The 18302-nt window shown below is 37.6% G+C and overlaps 1 protein-coding gene across 1 annotated transcript in view; it reads left to right on the forward strand.

The window, feature by feature from the left end:
- The window catches only part of tyw1 (tRNA-yW synthesizing protein 1 homolog (S. cerevisiae)), a 59888-nt gene extending 42012 nt beyond the window's left edge, over positions 1–17876 (forward strand). Inside the window, exons 15-16 of the mRNA XM_087851185.1 lie at positions 8772–8939; positions 16341–17876. Of these exons, the coding sequence (XP_087707311.1) occupies positions 8772–8939; positions 16341–16562 (390 nt within the window). The 3' untranslated portion in view covers positions 16563–17876. The remainder of the gene's footprint in view (positions 1–8771; positions 8940–16340) is intronic.
- Positions 17877–18302: the final 426 nt, after the last annotated feature.

Raw genomic sequence — 18302 nt, forward strand, 5'->3', positions numbered from 1 at the left:
GACACCATAAATGTAAATATTCACATCTTCTGTCACTTCTACTGTGATTTCATTATTTCCTTTAGGGTCTGTCAATTATAAAAGTACATACATGTAGACATAGACAAATGAGGCAGGTTTAGTGACAAAACACAGGATTTTGTGACTTCTGCAATTTTAGTTGATTAATTAATTAACTAAATTAATTATTTCTATATAAAAATAATGTAGAGAGAAAAGAGAAACATAAGAGAAATATAACACTGTAAACAATTCTTTTCTTTTAATTAAAAAAAACATTTCTGTCTGGCATTTGCGTCATCTTGTAGTTTATATTCCTTATAATAGTAAGCCAGCAGAAACACAATGTCAAACAGAGATTTTTAAAAAAGTAAACCAAAGTTGAGTATTACTTGTGTTGATTCTACTCTAACTTGAGAGTGGAGGTGTAATCTGATTGGTCTGAAGTGTTCTGCTCTACTTCTTTTCTTATCCATTTACACATAAATGACACATCATCATGACACATCTTACATGTGCACCATTACTTGTCCCTTATCTTCAGTGTCCTGATATAAAGGCAGAAGAAGAGGTGCAAGGTTTCCAAAGTCAAAATTAATATTCACCGTGAGCCTCTGTCTGCACGGAGCCTCACGTGGCAATGCTTCCACACATCCTCTCATTCATAATCCAGAGTACAGTTTAGGAGTCCAACTATGACACAGTGTCCGCTGGGATCTCACTGCTCACAGTTATTGTAGCTATTACTTTCTTTAACCTTCGTTCACGCAGGCTAGGTTTACTGAAGTGAATGTTTTTTGTTTTTTTTAGTACTAGGCTGCCCACAATTACACTGAATCACAATGTTATCTGTCAGCCAGCCAGGAGCATTTGGGGGTTAAAAGTCTTAATCAAGAGCATCGTTAAAGATGAGGGTTTGTCTTCTGTGTGTTTTCAGAAAATAAAATCCCTAGGTTTTGTTTGTTAGTTCATTCCCTTTGCATTATACACATTTAATGGCAATTTTAATCTAAGTTACAAAGCGGAAATTTATTGTTCTGCCCACCTGCATTAACTCCATGCTCACTGTTGCTCACACTTTGCAAACTCACTTGGGTTCAGAACAGTTTTTGTGATTGTTAGTGACACACTAACAATACATTTCAGTGTGGGGCATGTTAGATATAGCTTAGATAAATAACATTTACAATCTTTGCATTAACTAGTTCTTCTATCAGAAAGATTTCCCCTGTTCACTATATGTCCCTGCTCTAGACTATAGTTTGCTGTAGTTCTGCTCCTGCTTACTGAGGTGTTCTGCAGCCCACCATAGCATATTTGAGCAGACTGCTGACACTTAAAAAGCTATCTCGGTTCACAGTCTTGACTTCTGCAAACTCCACAGAGAGAAAGTGAGATGACGCTTTGCAGAACTCAGCAGCAATCATCTCCTCTCCCCATTCATGTTCTGCTCCTGATGTTGCATCATGTTGCTGAATGTGCAACGACACACAGACACACACAACAGAATTTGTTATAAGCAATCTATGTAGGGCCACAAGTAAGATTGTTGTTGACCTGAGCAGTCTTTTCATTTTGCTGTAGCACTGTCTGGATGTCATGTCATTAGTTCAAACATGTTAGTATATGAAAGGCACAAGTGCGTTCTACATTTTCAGTTTAAATGTCTTTAGCCTTGATTGTTTATGTAACTTTAAAGCACATATTGTTTGAAATTTTTTTAAGTATTCTTCAACATAGCAAAATCAGTCACTGTAGTTCTACTGTTTCTTTTATCATTTCCAAATACAACATCCTTTCATGGATCAACTTTTTTCTGTAGTTAGATGACAGGTTGGGAAGACAAAACTTCTCTCAGGTTCTGGCACAGAACTTGGTAGGATAAGCTATCTTTCACCTAAACTGAACCTTTTAGAGCTTGCTTTTTGTGTCTTTAGCTTGATTCTATTGAAGTAAGTTGCCATATGGAAATGGTCAACAGGTTAAAAATCATTTCTAAACATGTCTTGCTCTGATCTTATAATCTGACTCTTTTAGAAACTGGCTGCATGGCAAGGATTGGTTAAGAGCATTAATGTCAGGCTTGTCAAGCGTTTCCAAGGGAGCTTGGAAAAATTATTACCATAATATTGGAAGACTTCAGTCTTGTAAAGAATACTTGATGTCTCAAGTATGACATGCAACTTTGGTACTTAGACTTTTTTAAATGTAGTGTTTTACAGAGCTGGTGGGGATTAGCAGGGTTGGGCATATGTACTGAGTTACCTGTCTAGATACTTACACGTTAAGCCATAGAAGTATTCCAATTTATTCTTTATCGTGAGTTGTAGTTGTTTGTTACCAATTCATCCTTTTACCTGATCTTTATTTCTACTATGTAAAGTTGTGTAGTGACATACCTTTATAGCTTGCTATATATAGAAGAAAAAAGGACTTAATTTGCCATGTGTGCAAAAATTCAACCGCCTGTGTGGTAATTAATGGATCCCCATCTGTATCTCCCCCAGTTCTTTCATGTGCATCGTACTAAGTTTGCTTTGCTTGCTGTGTATTATTGCTCTCAAGTAATCGGCGCTGTGCTTCAAGCAAGTCTTTGCTACATGATCGAGTTTATGATGTGCTCCTTTTTCAATCCAAGTTGTCTACTGAGACAATTTATTATTGACGTTCTCTCACAGGACTCTGTATTGACCCAACACTACGTGCCATTTTATTATATTGAAGAGGCAGAACACTAACAAGACAGTGGGGAGCATTGTAGTGGAGAGGAAACCACCAAATATGGGACGTCAGACCTTGAAATATTTTTGGCTTGTCTTTTCTTATATGCCTTTCTTTAATGAAGGCAAACTACAAACCCACGTTAACAGTTTTGCCTGTGCTCTGGAGTGTGTAAGAACATCAGCCAATAAAAGACCACACCCTCTGGTACAGGAGACTAACAGCGATGCCGCATCCAGAGACCTTGAAATGTCCATGAAATTCAGTACTGTAGTGATGAGTTACACTCGGTTGCGCTTATCTCAACTTGGAAGCTAGCATTTGAAGTGACTAGCAGTTGGAGTGATACCACTGATATACTGTATGTAAATGCATTAGGGCTTTAATTAAAATGTGATGCATGACAAGTAAACCGCTTTGTCTTGACGGACTTCAGACCATCACATACACACCTGTGCTGTAAATGGTACACCTTGCTGTTTCCTTGTCATCAGTGTATCTGCACAGTGATTACCAAAAAGTACAAAGGTACATAAAGACAAAACTAATTTGAAAACATAGATGACTTTGTCTCTGACAAATTATTAAGGGTATTTTACACAATTCTCTGTTATTGATCACATTTAAGCAATATTTTTAATAATATATTGGAAAGTCATAACTTCTACAGCACTAATTTCGACTTACTTCCTCACAAATACAGCCACATTTTATGTGGTAGCGGAGACAGCGGTACTTCATTGCTTTATTCAATGCCTACATTTGCCCTAGCATTTGTCCAATATTCAGTTGTACATATGTAATTATATATATCTCAGTCTTTATACAATTTTGGTCTCTCAACGTCTGACCTTCAGATCACTGAAAATCACAGTGAAATCTCTGCCTCATCGTGACAGTTAATAATTTAAGCTGTCTCTCTTGCACAGGTCACTCTCAGGATGAACTCTCCTTCATGTTATAAAGGCTTTTGTGTCTTTTCTTCCTTAATTATCTTTCTCTGTCACCCTCTTATCTCTCTGTCCTCCTCTTCCCTGTTTCCACAATGAAGAGTATATTGTCCCTTACTGAACAGATAAACTTCTCTGGCTACTGGCAGCTCTGGGCAAGCTATCAACTTCAGCATCATGGGTCCAGTAATTAGTACATCCCAGGATGGATTAATGACAGTATGATAGAACGAATTCCTTTGTCATCATATCGCTAGCTCTCAAATGGGCTTTTACTGCTGACCGATGGGGTTGCTCGGGCCTGTGAATGGCTTTAGCAGTTATAATAATCTTAACTTAAGATTTACAGTACTTTCCAAGAGTCTTAAACCTCCTCTTGTTTCTTTATATTTTGGTAGGAAAATTGGGAAAGAGTTGCAGTGATTTACTGAAACACATGCAGACATGTCTGCATGTACTATACCAAATACTATTAAAATAATAGTATCTGGTATGACCACCTTTATTCTTCAAGACTGAACTCTTTTTCTTTTGTCCTTTATTTGTCCAGCTTCCTCATTTTATCTTTAAGGACACACTGCACAGCATGCCAAGATATGCCAAGTTTTAGGTTTTTGGAAATCACCTTGTTTCAGCAAAAAATACAATTTTATTATCAAATGAAATTATCTTAGGTGTTTATGTATTTTAAATTGGTTCTTTCCCGAGTTGTCTGTTATCTGTAGACACAATACTAGTTAACCCTTGAGTTAGGTGCCATTCTTTCCTCGTGAATAAATTCATAGGTCAGTGATAAATGGCGTAACAAACATGCTTCAGTCTAAAAGTCCTAAAGTCCAAAGGTTTGCAGATAGGATAAGGACAAAATGCTAGGTTTAAGAGTTTTTTGAGAAATTACGGGTAGCAGACTAGGAACATATAGAAGTGGGAAAATTTATGACATTGTTACCATAGTTAAGATCAGAAACATCTGGACACCTGAAAAAAATCAACTTAATTACCTTCCCAGTGGTATTTTACAACAATGTTTTTCAACAGTTGTTAAAAATGAGCCTTCAGAACAGCTTCAGTGTTCATTGAGTCTGTGTGTGTGTGTGTGTATGTGTGTGCATAGCATCCATTAATTAAGATGAATTGTGGCTCTTTAAGAATGATGAATTGCATGCTTATGTGCATGTCCACCATCACCAGCAACAAGACCTTTATTACCGACCCACTAATAACTAGTTCGTCATCTTCTGTGGCACAACACATTCTGCCTGTACAGTTTACCATCCTCTGTCCAATTGCCCAGTGCCTAATTTATCATCTTAGTCCAGCATCAATACCAATTACCTGCCACAGTCTCTCACTTGGTCTGAAAGGAAATGGATTACTGAGAGCAAAAGAGACACAGAAAGAGAAGAGCCAGGCCAGCATGTAAGCGTGTTGAGATAAATCTGGTGAAAAGCGCACAGGGATATGTTGCACAGTGTGAGTGAGGCCTCAGTGACTAACATTTATGATTTCCATTAAAGGTAAGAGACATAGATTATTTGAACAGGTGAGGGACTCTTATTATTTTGCTCCATCTCTCCCACACAGTACAATATCTTCTACCATATATCTCAAAGAACTTTCCCCATCTCTTCCTGCTGCACACTCCTCCTGCCCAGGCCCCTTCCTGATGATTTATACAGATTCCTGAATGGTTGATCTTTATTCAGCAGGCCTCCGGGCAAGGCTGATAACTCCAAGGTCTCCCATCAATTTTGTACAGCGCTCCCACTGTGTTTGCTCTCAGCCACCCAATTTCTGTCTTTTCAAACCCAACCCAAAGAAATTTTACACTCTGTGTTAACTTTTTTTTGGTGCAGTGAATTTGCAATCAGTCTTAGAAGACATATGAGGTTGGATTAGTGTAGAAATGGCTGCAGCTCACAACTAGATTCACAGATCCCCTACAGCTCCTCAGTAGATTGACTAGAATAAATGTGAAGGGCAGTCTTGTAATGGGTGGACCGGTGCGAGAAAGAGATCAGTTGTAAAACTGCTGTTTGGGTAGCCTCTCCCTGAGGAGTGAAGTAAATTCTCCAACAGAGAAATGAAACTGTTTGTTTCATTTGACAACCAATTCTTTCTTAGGTGAAAATTATTTTTATTGGATTAAGAAATTTTACCTCAGCCGTCAGATTTGTTTGTTTGTTTTTTTAAATCTGGCTCTGTGAAATGGTGAAGCATCGACTATTTTTACTTCCCTGGACATGTCATGTCTTCAAACTTCCAGAGTTTGAAGCCAAATAGATTATTTCTAACAGACAAATTTGTACTTGGGGCTTTTTCTTTGGGTCTTACTTAACAAAGAATCTAAAAGATAACAAAAGCAGACTCGGAAAAGAAGAGTCACAGTACAGTATTTAAATAGTGGATTGTACCAAGAGTGAAAGAGATGATTTACACAGCTTTAGTTACAGTGCTTAGTGGTGCAGTGGTTAATGTATTCGCCTAAAAGCAAAAGATCCTCAGTTTGAGAATGAGAGGAGACATAGATCCCTGGGAGTGTTGTTTCAGGAAAGGCATATGACATGAAAAAAACTGGAGGTGGCAGAGCTGAAGATGTTAAGATTTCCATTGGGAGTGACCATTATGGACAGGATTCGGATTGAGCATTGTAATGGGCAGAGGAGAGAGAGTGGATATAGTGGGCAAAGGATGTTAAATATGAAGCTGCCAGTCATGAAGAAAAGAGGAAAACCACAGAGAACATTTTTGAATGTAGTGAAAGAGGACAAGCAGAGGATTGGTGTGATAGAGGAGGATGATGGGAGAGGCTGAGATGGAGGCAGATGAGGAGACCGCTAAAGGAACAACAACTGAAAAATGAAAGCTGTGAAATAAATGTTGACAACAATGTATCATACTGAAGGAACTGTGTAAAACAGGGTCTTTCAGCTCATTTTCTTCAAGCTTATAAGAACTTATAAAATACTGTTCAGATGTGCTTTATGCTGTGAAGATGACCTACAGCAGTATATTTAACAAAACCATTCAAAGGTTTGTGGCTAATGAAAGTTTTATCTTTAGGCGTTAACTTTATTGGTTTCACTGCCTTTCACTAAACTTATTGTGATTATTGTGAATCACACCTTTTATTTAAAGTTTATGCAGTTAGTCGTGACAGGAACATGATGCAGTGGTTCATGTGTAAAGCTTTAATTAAAAGAAGTAATGGCTGACTGGGTTTGTGTAAAGATTTCTTCAAAAAACAGTTACGTCGTGTGCTGTGGATTCTTGCTTATAACTCTGTAAAATCGTTTTCTTAAATGGTTTTAGGTAACATCTCTGTTTGTGAAGGTCCCCGACTCTTTCCAGTTTTTGCCATATCAATAATCATGTGTAAATACATCCATTTTTCCAGTTGTACTGGACTTTTTTTTTCTGAAAATCTCATATCTGAATAGGTACTACTGAAAACATTTCTTAAATCCTGATGCATACACTGATTTCTTCTTCCTCTGTACTGCTTTGAGAGTTGTAGTGAACTATTAAGAGGCTGGCTCAGTGATTATTCACCAAGAAATACAAAAACTTCAAGCTCTGACAAAACAGTTGTCTGTGACCTCTACAATCTTTTTGGTGTATAATGCAAAGCCTCTTCCAGTTAGAGCAAATGACAGTCTTGACACGGGGTTTTAGTCTGTAGCAGATTCTTTCCCATAATGGCAAAAGTTTGTGAAAGGTGTATTCACCTCATTGCTTTCTCCTCTGCAAAAGTTTCTCTTTATCTAGCGCTAAATCACAGCAGTTCAAGTTCAAGACCCTACAATAATACAGAGAAAACACCAACAATCAGTTGAACCTTACGAGCAAGCAATTTGGCAACAACAGAAGAGAAAACTCCCTTTTAACAGAAAGAAACCTCGAGTAGAACCAGGCTCAGGGAGGGGTGGGCATCTGCCTTGACTGGATGGAGATGAGGGGAGGATGACAAACTGTGGAACAGAGCCAGTGATTAATAACAACTAAAGATTAAATGCAGAGTAAGAGCCACTATTGGTCTTCAAGTCTTATCAATTTCACAAAATGAGCATTAGTTAGAGCGAGAAACATCAGGGTCAAATGAATCATAAAAGTCACTACATAAAAGGTGAATGGTCAGTAGCCAGTCATTGCCCTCATGGAGCCAACAAAAGGAACTCATTGCAGCTTAATTAGATTGTAATTGACTTGATCAATCAATTACAATCTGGATATTTTTATGCTTTACATTGGACATCTTTGTGGTTCCTTTAGATCTATATTGGTTTAAAAATTAACCAGTTTCTTTTTAATGTTTTTGTGGACTTCAGTCTAGTCTTTCAGTTTCTCCTCAGGATAGTCTACTTTTGATTGCTGTACTCTAAAGAATTTTAAGCAATAATACTTTGTTTTCAGAGGAAAGTATTTGATCTGATCTTACAGTATCTCACACATGTTATTGGTCTGGTAAATATTTGAAAGTCATACCTGTCCATAGTATCCAAAGTACAAGCTCAATAGAAAAGACTCTGCATTTTCCAGTCTTAGATATTTCACTCAGTTTCATTTTTCAGTATTGATCTTTTGATGAAGGCATGAATACAGAAGCATTTATGCTTTTAATAGCTGATGTTCAATCAAAAAACCACTTCTGTTAAAATATGTTTCTTGGAAAATCTATTTATTTAAATGAAAGAGAAAAAAAAAACAAATTTAGTACTAAGCAACTACAAGTGGATGTGTTTTAATGCTCCACAATGGCTGTTTTGCTATTTTAAAGACACCGATTCAGATATGATCTAAAAATCGAACTAGTTGTTCCTTTGCTCAACATCTCAAAAAGCTTTTATGAATGTTGGCCTTGTAGTTCGTGCCGTCTTGCTGACAGACACTGCGGCACTAAATAAAATTACTCTGTCACTCAAACTAAGGCCTTTGTATGGAGACAAAAAGCTGTTTTGCTGAAGTTTGTGTAGGAAATTATTTGTCCTTTACTTGCATCGTTTCTCTTCTGTATTTTGTGGGGTAAAAATATGTTTGTTAAAATCTGTAAATCTTTCTTTTCTGTACTCTGTTTCTGATTGTCTGCTCATGTGTCTCCAGGGGGTGACATACTGCGGGGAAAGCTCTGCGAGCAGCCTGACAATGGCAAATGTTCCCTGGCACCAGGAAGTGGTCACCTTCGTTCAGCAGCTAGCTGAGATGTTGCCTGAATATGAGATTGCCTGCGAACACGAGCACTCAAACTGTCTGCTCATTGCACACACCAAGGTAATAACTCCTACTAAGCCTCCAAAGGTTTGTACAAAACTACATAATGTAGCACATCTGGAGTTTTTGACAATTAAAGAATATTTGATACACAGTTATTATTTATTTAGAGTTTCTCCTCATCATTGATAATTACTTGGATCTCACAGGGATCCAAGTAATTCCACACATTTGATGCAATTAGTGTCAGTTCAAGGTTTAAAACTTAACTTTAAACTTGACTTTTTTGACAGATAATCTAGAAAACGTACGTTTTTAAACATTATTCCACAAGAAATTGATTTTCAGGAAGTTAGTACCATCTATGCATCTGATGGAAAATTCTGATTCCTTGTAAAAACTATGAACTTGAAATTAATGTTATCATTAGACGATACATAATTCTCTGTAGTTTTCCAGACACACACCTTTTTATCTGTTTTCTCTTCTAAGGTTGTTTTCCAGGCAACCCACTCCAGGTTCCTAGTTTTCAAATTGGCTTTTTGATTTTTATTTTGTTTCATAATTTATATAGTTTAGTCTGCTGTCTTTTGAAAATGTCCAAGCATCAGCAGGAATTTACTTCTACAGAGGCAAACCCTCAAAGTTCCAGTCAGTGTTGGGTTCTGCCAAGGCGACTGTCCATCAGCAGTTAATGAATGATGATTAATTGCCATCTTGGCTCTCTCTGACAGGAGAAATTCAAGGCAGCCAGCAAGCAAGGCACCCACACCTGCCTATCACAAAAACACATACACACATAGTAGGAACTCTGTTTGATGTACAGTCACAATTTATGGGAGTGCCAGTGCTCCTTATCCTCCTTTTTCCATTTTAGATTTTTTTTTCAGGTTGGGGGCAATGGTCCAAGTGTTTCTCTCTGCGGTGTGTTTGTTGACTCCTACTGCCGATTTCTTCTTTTCATTTAAATGCAATTGCTTGAAGCTATATATATAAACTGCATATACTGTAAACATCATATCTCTTGAGTCTTGGTTGATTTGAGATATGATTCTAAATAAGCTTTAGTTTTAGAAGTGCTGGCAACATTGGATGGAGTGGATGGAAACGTTAGCCTGGCTAATGGTGGTCATTCTTTTCCAGACTTGAATATCAGTAGCACTACTGATATATATAAACACACTTTTAATATGTGCACTGCACTAAGCAAATAGATCAGAGACTTCCACTGAATAATTACTGCAGTGATTAATGTGTTTTGGCTGGCAACGGATCATTTAATCTTAACTGATGCAGTGAATAGCTTCTCATTTCTTAAAATACCATGATGGTGGTTGTGGAAAACATTGCATTTCTAAATGCTAAAATTGTTTATTTATGCGCTGAAAGTACTGAACTGAGTTAAGAACTGTTAAACACATTATTCAATCTTGAAAGTTAATGGTGAATGATCATCTTTGTGGTAGAAATGTGGTCGAAAAGCATCCTGAATGATCATGATTGGACGTCACTTAAACATTTGGAAAAATCAGTAGAAAAACAGTAGAACTCGGAACTCAGTTCTACAGCGCGTTGTGAGGGGATTTCAAGGGATTGGGACTAAACACTTTAGCCTTAAGAAAACCACTTATCAATTATGCTAGTCATAAAAAAGGTTCAGTTGTTAAATAGCATAAAGTCTGGACTTTAGAGCAATGGAAAATGGTCATCTGGTCTGATAGGTCCAGATTTATTCTGTTCCTGACTGATGATCAGGGTAAGGAAAGAGCTGGATGAAGTGATGGAGCCGTCATTGTTAGTGCCTACAGTACTAACCTGTGGGAGCATCACGATGCCAGGAGTCATAAGGCTCAAACTGTGAAATGGTGATCCAGGGAGTAGGAGACATCGTTTTCACACAGATTAGTCCAGACTTTAATCCCACTGAGAATCTCTGGGATTGTGCCGTGGTCCAGCTCTCCCACCAACAGCTAGATCTTGACAAAAAATTTATAAAACTCTGGATGGGAATAAATATTGTAACACTACATAAGCTTATTGAAGCCATGCCACATATTGTAACCAATCATTAACTTGTCGGAGATAGCAATGAGGTGCAATGTTTATTTAACATTAGCGACAAATTATTAGGTCTGGGAATCTAGTGGACCTTGTAGTTCATCGTTTTATCATTAAGTTTCTAATGTTGTAGAAAGCAAAACATTAATTACACTGCCATACTTGTATATTCACTTGCAGGAGACAGTTTACATGTTTGATGTTTGCTCTTCAGGATCTGTTTCCATGTTATTTTTAACGGGAATAATAATATGATGCCATATCAGGCAGAAATAGTTTGGGGTGTTTTTTGCTGATTAGAATATTTTGGATGGATCTTAAAATGCGTACTCATGACACTGAATGTTAATAATATGAATATGTTAAGATTGTCGTTCTGTTCTCAAATTGCGTGTGAGATTTATTGATAATTAGACAAGCGTTTTGACTTTATGGAGATAAACTGGAATGCAAAGCCATACATGGTACTAGTGCACAATAACTGTTCGCTGTTTTTGTCTTTTTATGTTTTTCTTCGGACACACTTGCGCGAGTATGTTGTTTCCTGTATCACACAGTCCATCTGTGTGTTTGTCATCCACCTGAACTCACACATACTGAAAGAGTGTGAATATGTTTTTGTGTCTGTATTTAAGACCATACTGCAATTTATAAAACTGCCAGAGGTAAATTGGATTATTATAGGTTGTTATTTTTAATGAAACTAATGAGCAACATTAATAAGAAACTGAATTATATCTCAGGTGGGATTAGCAAGAAAGGCAGGAAAATTAAATATGGAAGCACTTAATTTTAAACAGATTGTGCATAAATACTATTCAAGGTTCAAATTTGAGCGACAAGTTAAAATACTCAGCTGTCAAGGACCATTAATTGAAAGGTCACCGCAGTAAGAGGAGTAATCCCTCAAATCTCTTAACCAAAAAGAGTCATCTAAAGCTAAAGCCTTTTATTTATTCACCCTATGAAATCTAAAATTAATAATAATTCAACTTCATAGGAGATGATGATCACCATCATCTCTAAATATACCAAAGCACCAGTCTAAAGCCAGTACCTGCCTTACATATATCTCTACAGTGCTCTCCAAAAGTGCCCTGAAGTCACAGTGAAATGTTTCCTTTTGCTACTTTAAGCTTTGTAATTTCTCATGAAAACATAATGCAGTTTTTGTTATGCTATTTAACAGTTAACTGTAAGTTGAAATGTGATCCAGCTGTTAACACGTGCGCAGAGCAGTGTTAATTTTGACTGCAAATTTTGATTTAGTTTTAACTATAGTCTTTTGTTTTAGTCGTAACTTAGACATCGAGATTTTTTCCGTTTTAGTCGATGAAATATACGACTGTAGTAGGCTAAATATAAAGTTGATTTAGTTGACTAAAATGTGAAGTCTGAAAGTTTGTGATGCTTTTACTGGCATCAAATGTGAAATGTGTATGTCTAATCTTCTCTTCCACCCAAACGTTGACATTTTGCTGCATTTTTATGAAAAAACGGTGAGCATGTGAGCTAGTGGTACCATTTTCAATGTGTGCATCTGGTCTTTTTACACAAGTTAATTAGTTCTGATTGGATCTGGTCGCTCCAGAATATTTTCATCTCATTTTTATTTTTTGACAAAATTGTCAATACATTTCATCACAGTTTTTGGCCTTGTGTATTCGTTTTTATTTAGTTATCATCCTAGGCTACGTCCACACGTACACGGGTATTTTTGAAAACGGAGATTTTCCGTTTTCATTTTAAAAAAATAATCCCGTCCACACGTAAACACTAAAATGAAGGAAAACGCTGCTAGGAACATGCCAAATCAACAGGTGGCGATATATTCCTAACCGTGTAGGAATGTTGGCCAATCAGAAGTCTATAAGCTTCGGTGGGAAATAGTAAACGCTGCGTTTTCTCCTTTTTTCTCGTCCACATGTAAATGCAAAAACGGAGTTTTCGAAAATATCCACCCTGGCAGGCGTTTTTAGAAATCTCCGTTTTCAGTGACCGAAAACGCCGTTTACGTGTGGACGAAAGGTGCAAACGCATAGTAAAATCTGCGTTTTCAAAAATACCCGGGTACGTGTGGACGTAGCTCTGGTTATGGTCAGGAAATAAAGGTCCCTGACAAAGACTGTGACATAAATTATTGGTCAGTGAAATTTACACCGTTTCAGTTGGTACTTTATAGACGAGTTCATCAATATTTATAGTTTTAGGCAGAAGAAAAGAAATCGCTATTGGTGCGCCAATGCCAAAGTGTGACTGGAGCAACTACATAGACCAAAGTAAAGAAATAAAAGGAAAATCTAAATTGAATGAAAACCTGAACCCCTGATTGAATGCCTCCCAGTTATTTCTGTGTAAATATTTACCAATGTGTGCATGCTGGCACACTGCTGTCTTTGGGCATTCATCAATAATCCAGCAACTTTGGGAATTGAATTCACTTTGAGGTTCCTCTTGTGAATGGGACTGTTTTGTTTACAGGTCTTCAGGGTTTTGAATATCTTTGTGCAGCAGGAAGAGAAATCAGAATATGAATTCCTTCAGGTTTTATGTCAACTTACATAACAGCAGAATTTAATATGCATCACAGGGAAGCACATCAGTCTCAATTTGTGGGTGTGTGTATATGAGTGTGTCTATTTCTCTATAGCAACTAGCAATAGATCCTCCTTGCACTGACACATCATCATCATTAGTTACTTTTCAACTGCGGGGATCCTCCCATAGCTGGGCATTTCTTTCTCTTTGAATCTCTGCCTCTCTCATCCATCGTTTTACTTTTCCTGCCACCCTTTTTTCTCTTTTATCTCAGACTTTTCTCTGTTATTTTCAGTCTTCTTTCATCCTTCTCGGTTTCATTTCTCTAAGAGGACGGTGCAACAAAAAAACAGTTGAGACCCAACCTTGTTTTTATGAAAGGCGAGCCAACTTGCACATCAGTGCTTTCAGTAGACTTGTTTAGTTTTTGTTTCAAAGCCTAAATTAAGTCAAACCTTACATCAAATGTTGGAACGTTTATTATAAATGTAGGAACAAAAACATCCTTGTCCCTTCTGGGCTACTGTATGTGTTACATGTGCCTGCATAGAGATTTTTCAAAGATCTTGAGTCTACTTTTAATACAAATTATGCCAGGTACATTGCAGAGTATGTCTCCTCAATATTTCTATCTTTGGTTTTGCAAGTTTTCAACCAGTTTAATGACAGTGCTGTAGTCTTTTGACATTTCTGTGATCCATCTCACACAGTGAGATATTTTAACTATCTGCCCTGAAGCTATCGTTTGATTGCTTTTATGAAAGGTTGTTTTTGCACCGGGCTGTGTAAAGCACTCAGCGTGGTAGTGCATTGGTAACCTGTAGGTGCTATGAAGAGCTGTTTGTTTCTGGTGCTTTTGTTCTTTTGGCCCCACAACAATGTTGAATCTTAAATCTCTACAAAGCACTTCTTTGTAGTTAGGTGGTAAAATTGTTCACTCCAATTATTATCGCTGCATCTCATGTATAATTGTTTTATTTAAATTTAAGCTTTATCCTTTCTGTGATTAACTTCTGTTGTTTCCTTTCTGTTCAAGATAACTTTTTAACATATTAGCGTTTGACATTTACATGGCTTCTATCAGGCTACACACAGGACTGCACACAAGTGCCTCTCCTAGTTGAATACCTCCCTCTGCAAAGCCAAAGAGCTATGTAAATCCAGCATAACTTGGAAGAGTTGTTTTTTTCCCCTCTACTCAGAACACTGTGCTTATTTCAAGTTTACTGTACCTCCAGTTGATTATAATCTATAGACAGAGAAAAGCTGGAGCGGTCAGTTGCTGAGAGCTACAGCTCAGCGACATGTTCTGACTTGAAAGTAGCTCATTTAGTTAGTTAAAACCGCTGGGTGCCTTGTTCTCCTCTAAGACTGCACCGCTTTGCTCTCACAGAGACAGTAATTGTTTACCGACATGCCAGCTAAACAAATATAGTCCTTCCTCATTACAACAAACATCGACTCCCAACAGGTGATGGTTCCATTATTTGGACTCTTCTTGGGCTTCATTAGAAGTGGCAAAGAGATTTTCTCTAATGACCTACGAAGGCACTGGGTCATTGACAGGCTAACGTTCAAAAGCCATTCTCCCTCAGTGAGGCATCATTAGTCTTTAAAGGGGCAAATCAGCATTCATGAGTAAAAAAGAAATTCATCAAGTTGCTATCTTTTTTTCTTTTTAGAAGAAAGCCAGTGATGTGATGTTACTTTCTTTTCCACTTGTTCATGAATAAAGTGGTAGGAGCAGTTTGGTGCGTGAAAAATTTAAAGTGGTGTGCACTCATGGAGGTCAGGCTAAAGCAGCAGTGAACCTGAAACAAATTTTAAATGCTAAAAGCACAATGTTTGTCCCCAGTGACAACATGGTGACATTTTGCATCCAGTTACAGCTTATAGAAAACTTCCAAGTCTTCAGGGACCACTTTGAAATTCAAGCTTTGCTGTAGAGTTTGCTATAAATAGCATCAAACTTCAGAGAAGTTTGGTTTATATAACACACGCTTGCTTCTTTGCCTGCCCCCTGTTTCTTTTCAGTCTTTCCCACCTTTGCTGATAACAAGGAAAACATCATATTGTATCAACTAGAGAGCACTGGTGCATGCTGGGAAATTAGAGGTCACGCTCTTCACCCACTGTGCTCGTCAGGGAAAACAGGCAGGCTTAGCGAATGATGATGGAGGCTCTTCCCTCACTGTCAAACACACAAGCTGTTCTCTCTTTCCCTGGTAGTTTGTGTGCCCCACTCAATAAACACACACACATGCACATTCTTTTTAGCTCCACGCTCCACTGCCCATTTATCTCTGCTCTTTTTTTCTCTTTAGTGAGATGGATGGCAAATTGGGTGGCGAAGAAAGAAGCAGTGATTGATAAAACAAGTGATGGGATTGGAAGGGAAGTGGTGGAGTTGATGAGTCCCACACCATTTAAAGAAAGGCTCAACTTCTAGCCAGTGGTGAATGTGGAGGAAGAAGCTCTTTAATTCACACCTGTAAATTCTTTATTGTTGAATTTACAGCACACAACACTTTTGTGTTTGTGTGGTAATTTGCTGAGAGCCTTTGCTTTCTGCTTTGCTTCCGTTCCAGTGAAATATCCTGTAGAAATGAAATATGGGCATCTCTTGTTTTACTTTCATGAAATGACAGATGCATGAAATTGGATGGGTGGTATTATTTTCTGATACGGAAACGGCTGACATCAGTGGACATGGTGTCAGGTGGCCGTCTCCTTAAATTAGTGTTGCATTGCAAACAGCCTTAGCAAAAGATTTGCAAAAGCACAGATCCCTAAACTCTACTTGGATTACTGCTTGTTGCTCATCTGCAACCTTGTTTGTCTGTCTTTTTGTTTCTGTGGTTTTAGTTCAAGGTGGATGGCGAGTGGTGGACATGGATTGACTACGAACGCTTTCAGGAACTGGTCCAAGCTTATGATGAGAGTGGAGGACAGCAGACTTTCTCTGCCTTGGACTACATAGCCAAGACTCCCAGCTGGGCTCTGTTTGGAGCCCAAGAACAAGGTTTCGACCCTGCTGAGACACGTTTCCAACGACGCAACAAAAGCAAAGACATCTCAGGATGCTGATAGATGAGCGAGCGAGAGAAACCAGAGGTAGAGTTACTATAGTGAGCGCCAATACTTAAATAAAAAACGGAAAATTTGGGGTTTGTTGTTTTTATTGCTATCCTCTTGGAGCTTCAGAGTTATTTGTGTGTCTGTATGTCCACAGCTGCCTTCCTTGTCATGTGGACTCCCTGGTTTAATTTCTCTTATATTTCATTTCTTTTGACATAACCTCTAAAATCAGTCATGGACCAGAAGAAATTTACTCACTCCTATTTTCTAGGAATTTGCCGGAACATCAGGTTATTGCTTCTTTTTCTTCATAGATGTGCCTAGATCTTTAAAATACCCCACTTTTTGAAATTATTATTATTATAAATATGAATGGCATTGATCCTTGTAATAAGGCAGTGGCAATATTTTACTTTGTTGAAGCCATTGACGGGTTTTTCTCACGACCTCATCTTCATTTCTAAAGCTTTTAAATCCAGGTTTTAGTGATGCAACTGCACAGCACAGGACAAGATTAGCACATAAGGAGTAGTGCTTATATTTCCCCTTATGTTGTCCTTGGGAGCGCCGCATCTTTCCCGGGCACCTTTGCTCTTCCTCCTACTCATTAGGACTGTGGTTGTTTTTATTTAGAAGGAAAAGAGTTGAGCGGTGAGAAAAGAGCATCAAGGCTGCACCTCCATGGGAGAGTCTTTTTACAGCACATGCTTCTTGATGCTCTTTTTTTCCAGTTTTCTTCCAATGCTTTGCATTCTCTCTTTTCTGACAGTGTCACCTGTGACTGGTTTCAGCACTTCGTATCTGGATGATAGAAAATATGTAGCTTTTCAAACATATGTGACTGTTTTATTAAAAACAAAATCGTGTGTTTGAAGTATTTCAGTACCGCAGTCATAAAAAAACGTCAACATTTTGTGTTTGATCATTTGAGCTAAACTAAGAAATGTTTGAAATGTTTAATATGATAAAGCAGGCATGGTTCTCTCACTGTTTTACATCAAAAACTCGCAATGTTAGTCTATAACAGGTCATAGCTTAATTTAAACAACACTGGGTACAAAGATGAACCAGATTAAGGTTCAAGTTTAGATTGGATTGGTACTGAAATGTTGCTTTTTGCTGGTTAAATTCATATGTACCATCAAATGTTTGTCATGTCAGAACAATGCAGAACCTCTACTAGTTTGTTACTCAGTCCATATGTAAAAAATCCAATATAATTTTTTCTTACATGGATGAAAATCTACAGAATCACATGAATTTGGTTTGTTTTCTCAGGTGTCTGACGTGGCGGTGTGTTAATGTATCACTGTAATAAATGTCTTTGCAATAAAGTTCTTTCTCATTCGTGAATTTCATACAGTTCAACGTGATCTTAAAGCAAATAACAATAACTTACTGTACTTCTCGCAGATTTTTGTTGACTTTTTACTTGCAGCAGTACTGAGAAGTTGACATTTTAACAAAGGAATGATTGTGGCAAAAGCTTTCTTGGCTGCACTTAGAGGCCACAAGGAGAGCACTAACCGAACAAAAGTGATTCAGACATACAGTAGCCCCTTTTTAAAATTTCTACATGTAACTTTGACACTTCAGAAATAAAAATATTAAAGGTGATGGTAGTGGTGAGTTAGGCATTTTTACAAACACATTATCCTCTACAGAAAACTTGCATTATATCTACAGTATTGTGCAAAGGTTTTAAGCCACCCTTAATTCCTTTATATTAATAAATAGAGAGAAAAAATG

The sequence above is a fragment of the Neolamprologus brichardi genome, chromosome 14, assembly GCF_056152115.1.
Source record: "Neolamprologus brichardi isolate AB-2024 chromosome 14, ASM5615211v1, whole genome shotgun sequence".
Classification (NCBI taxonomy): domain Eukaryota; kingdom Metazoa; phylum Chordata; class Actinopteri; order Cichliformes; family Cichlidae; genus Neolamprologus; species Neolamprologus brichardi.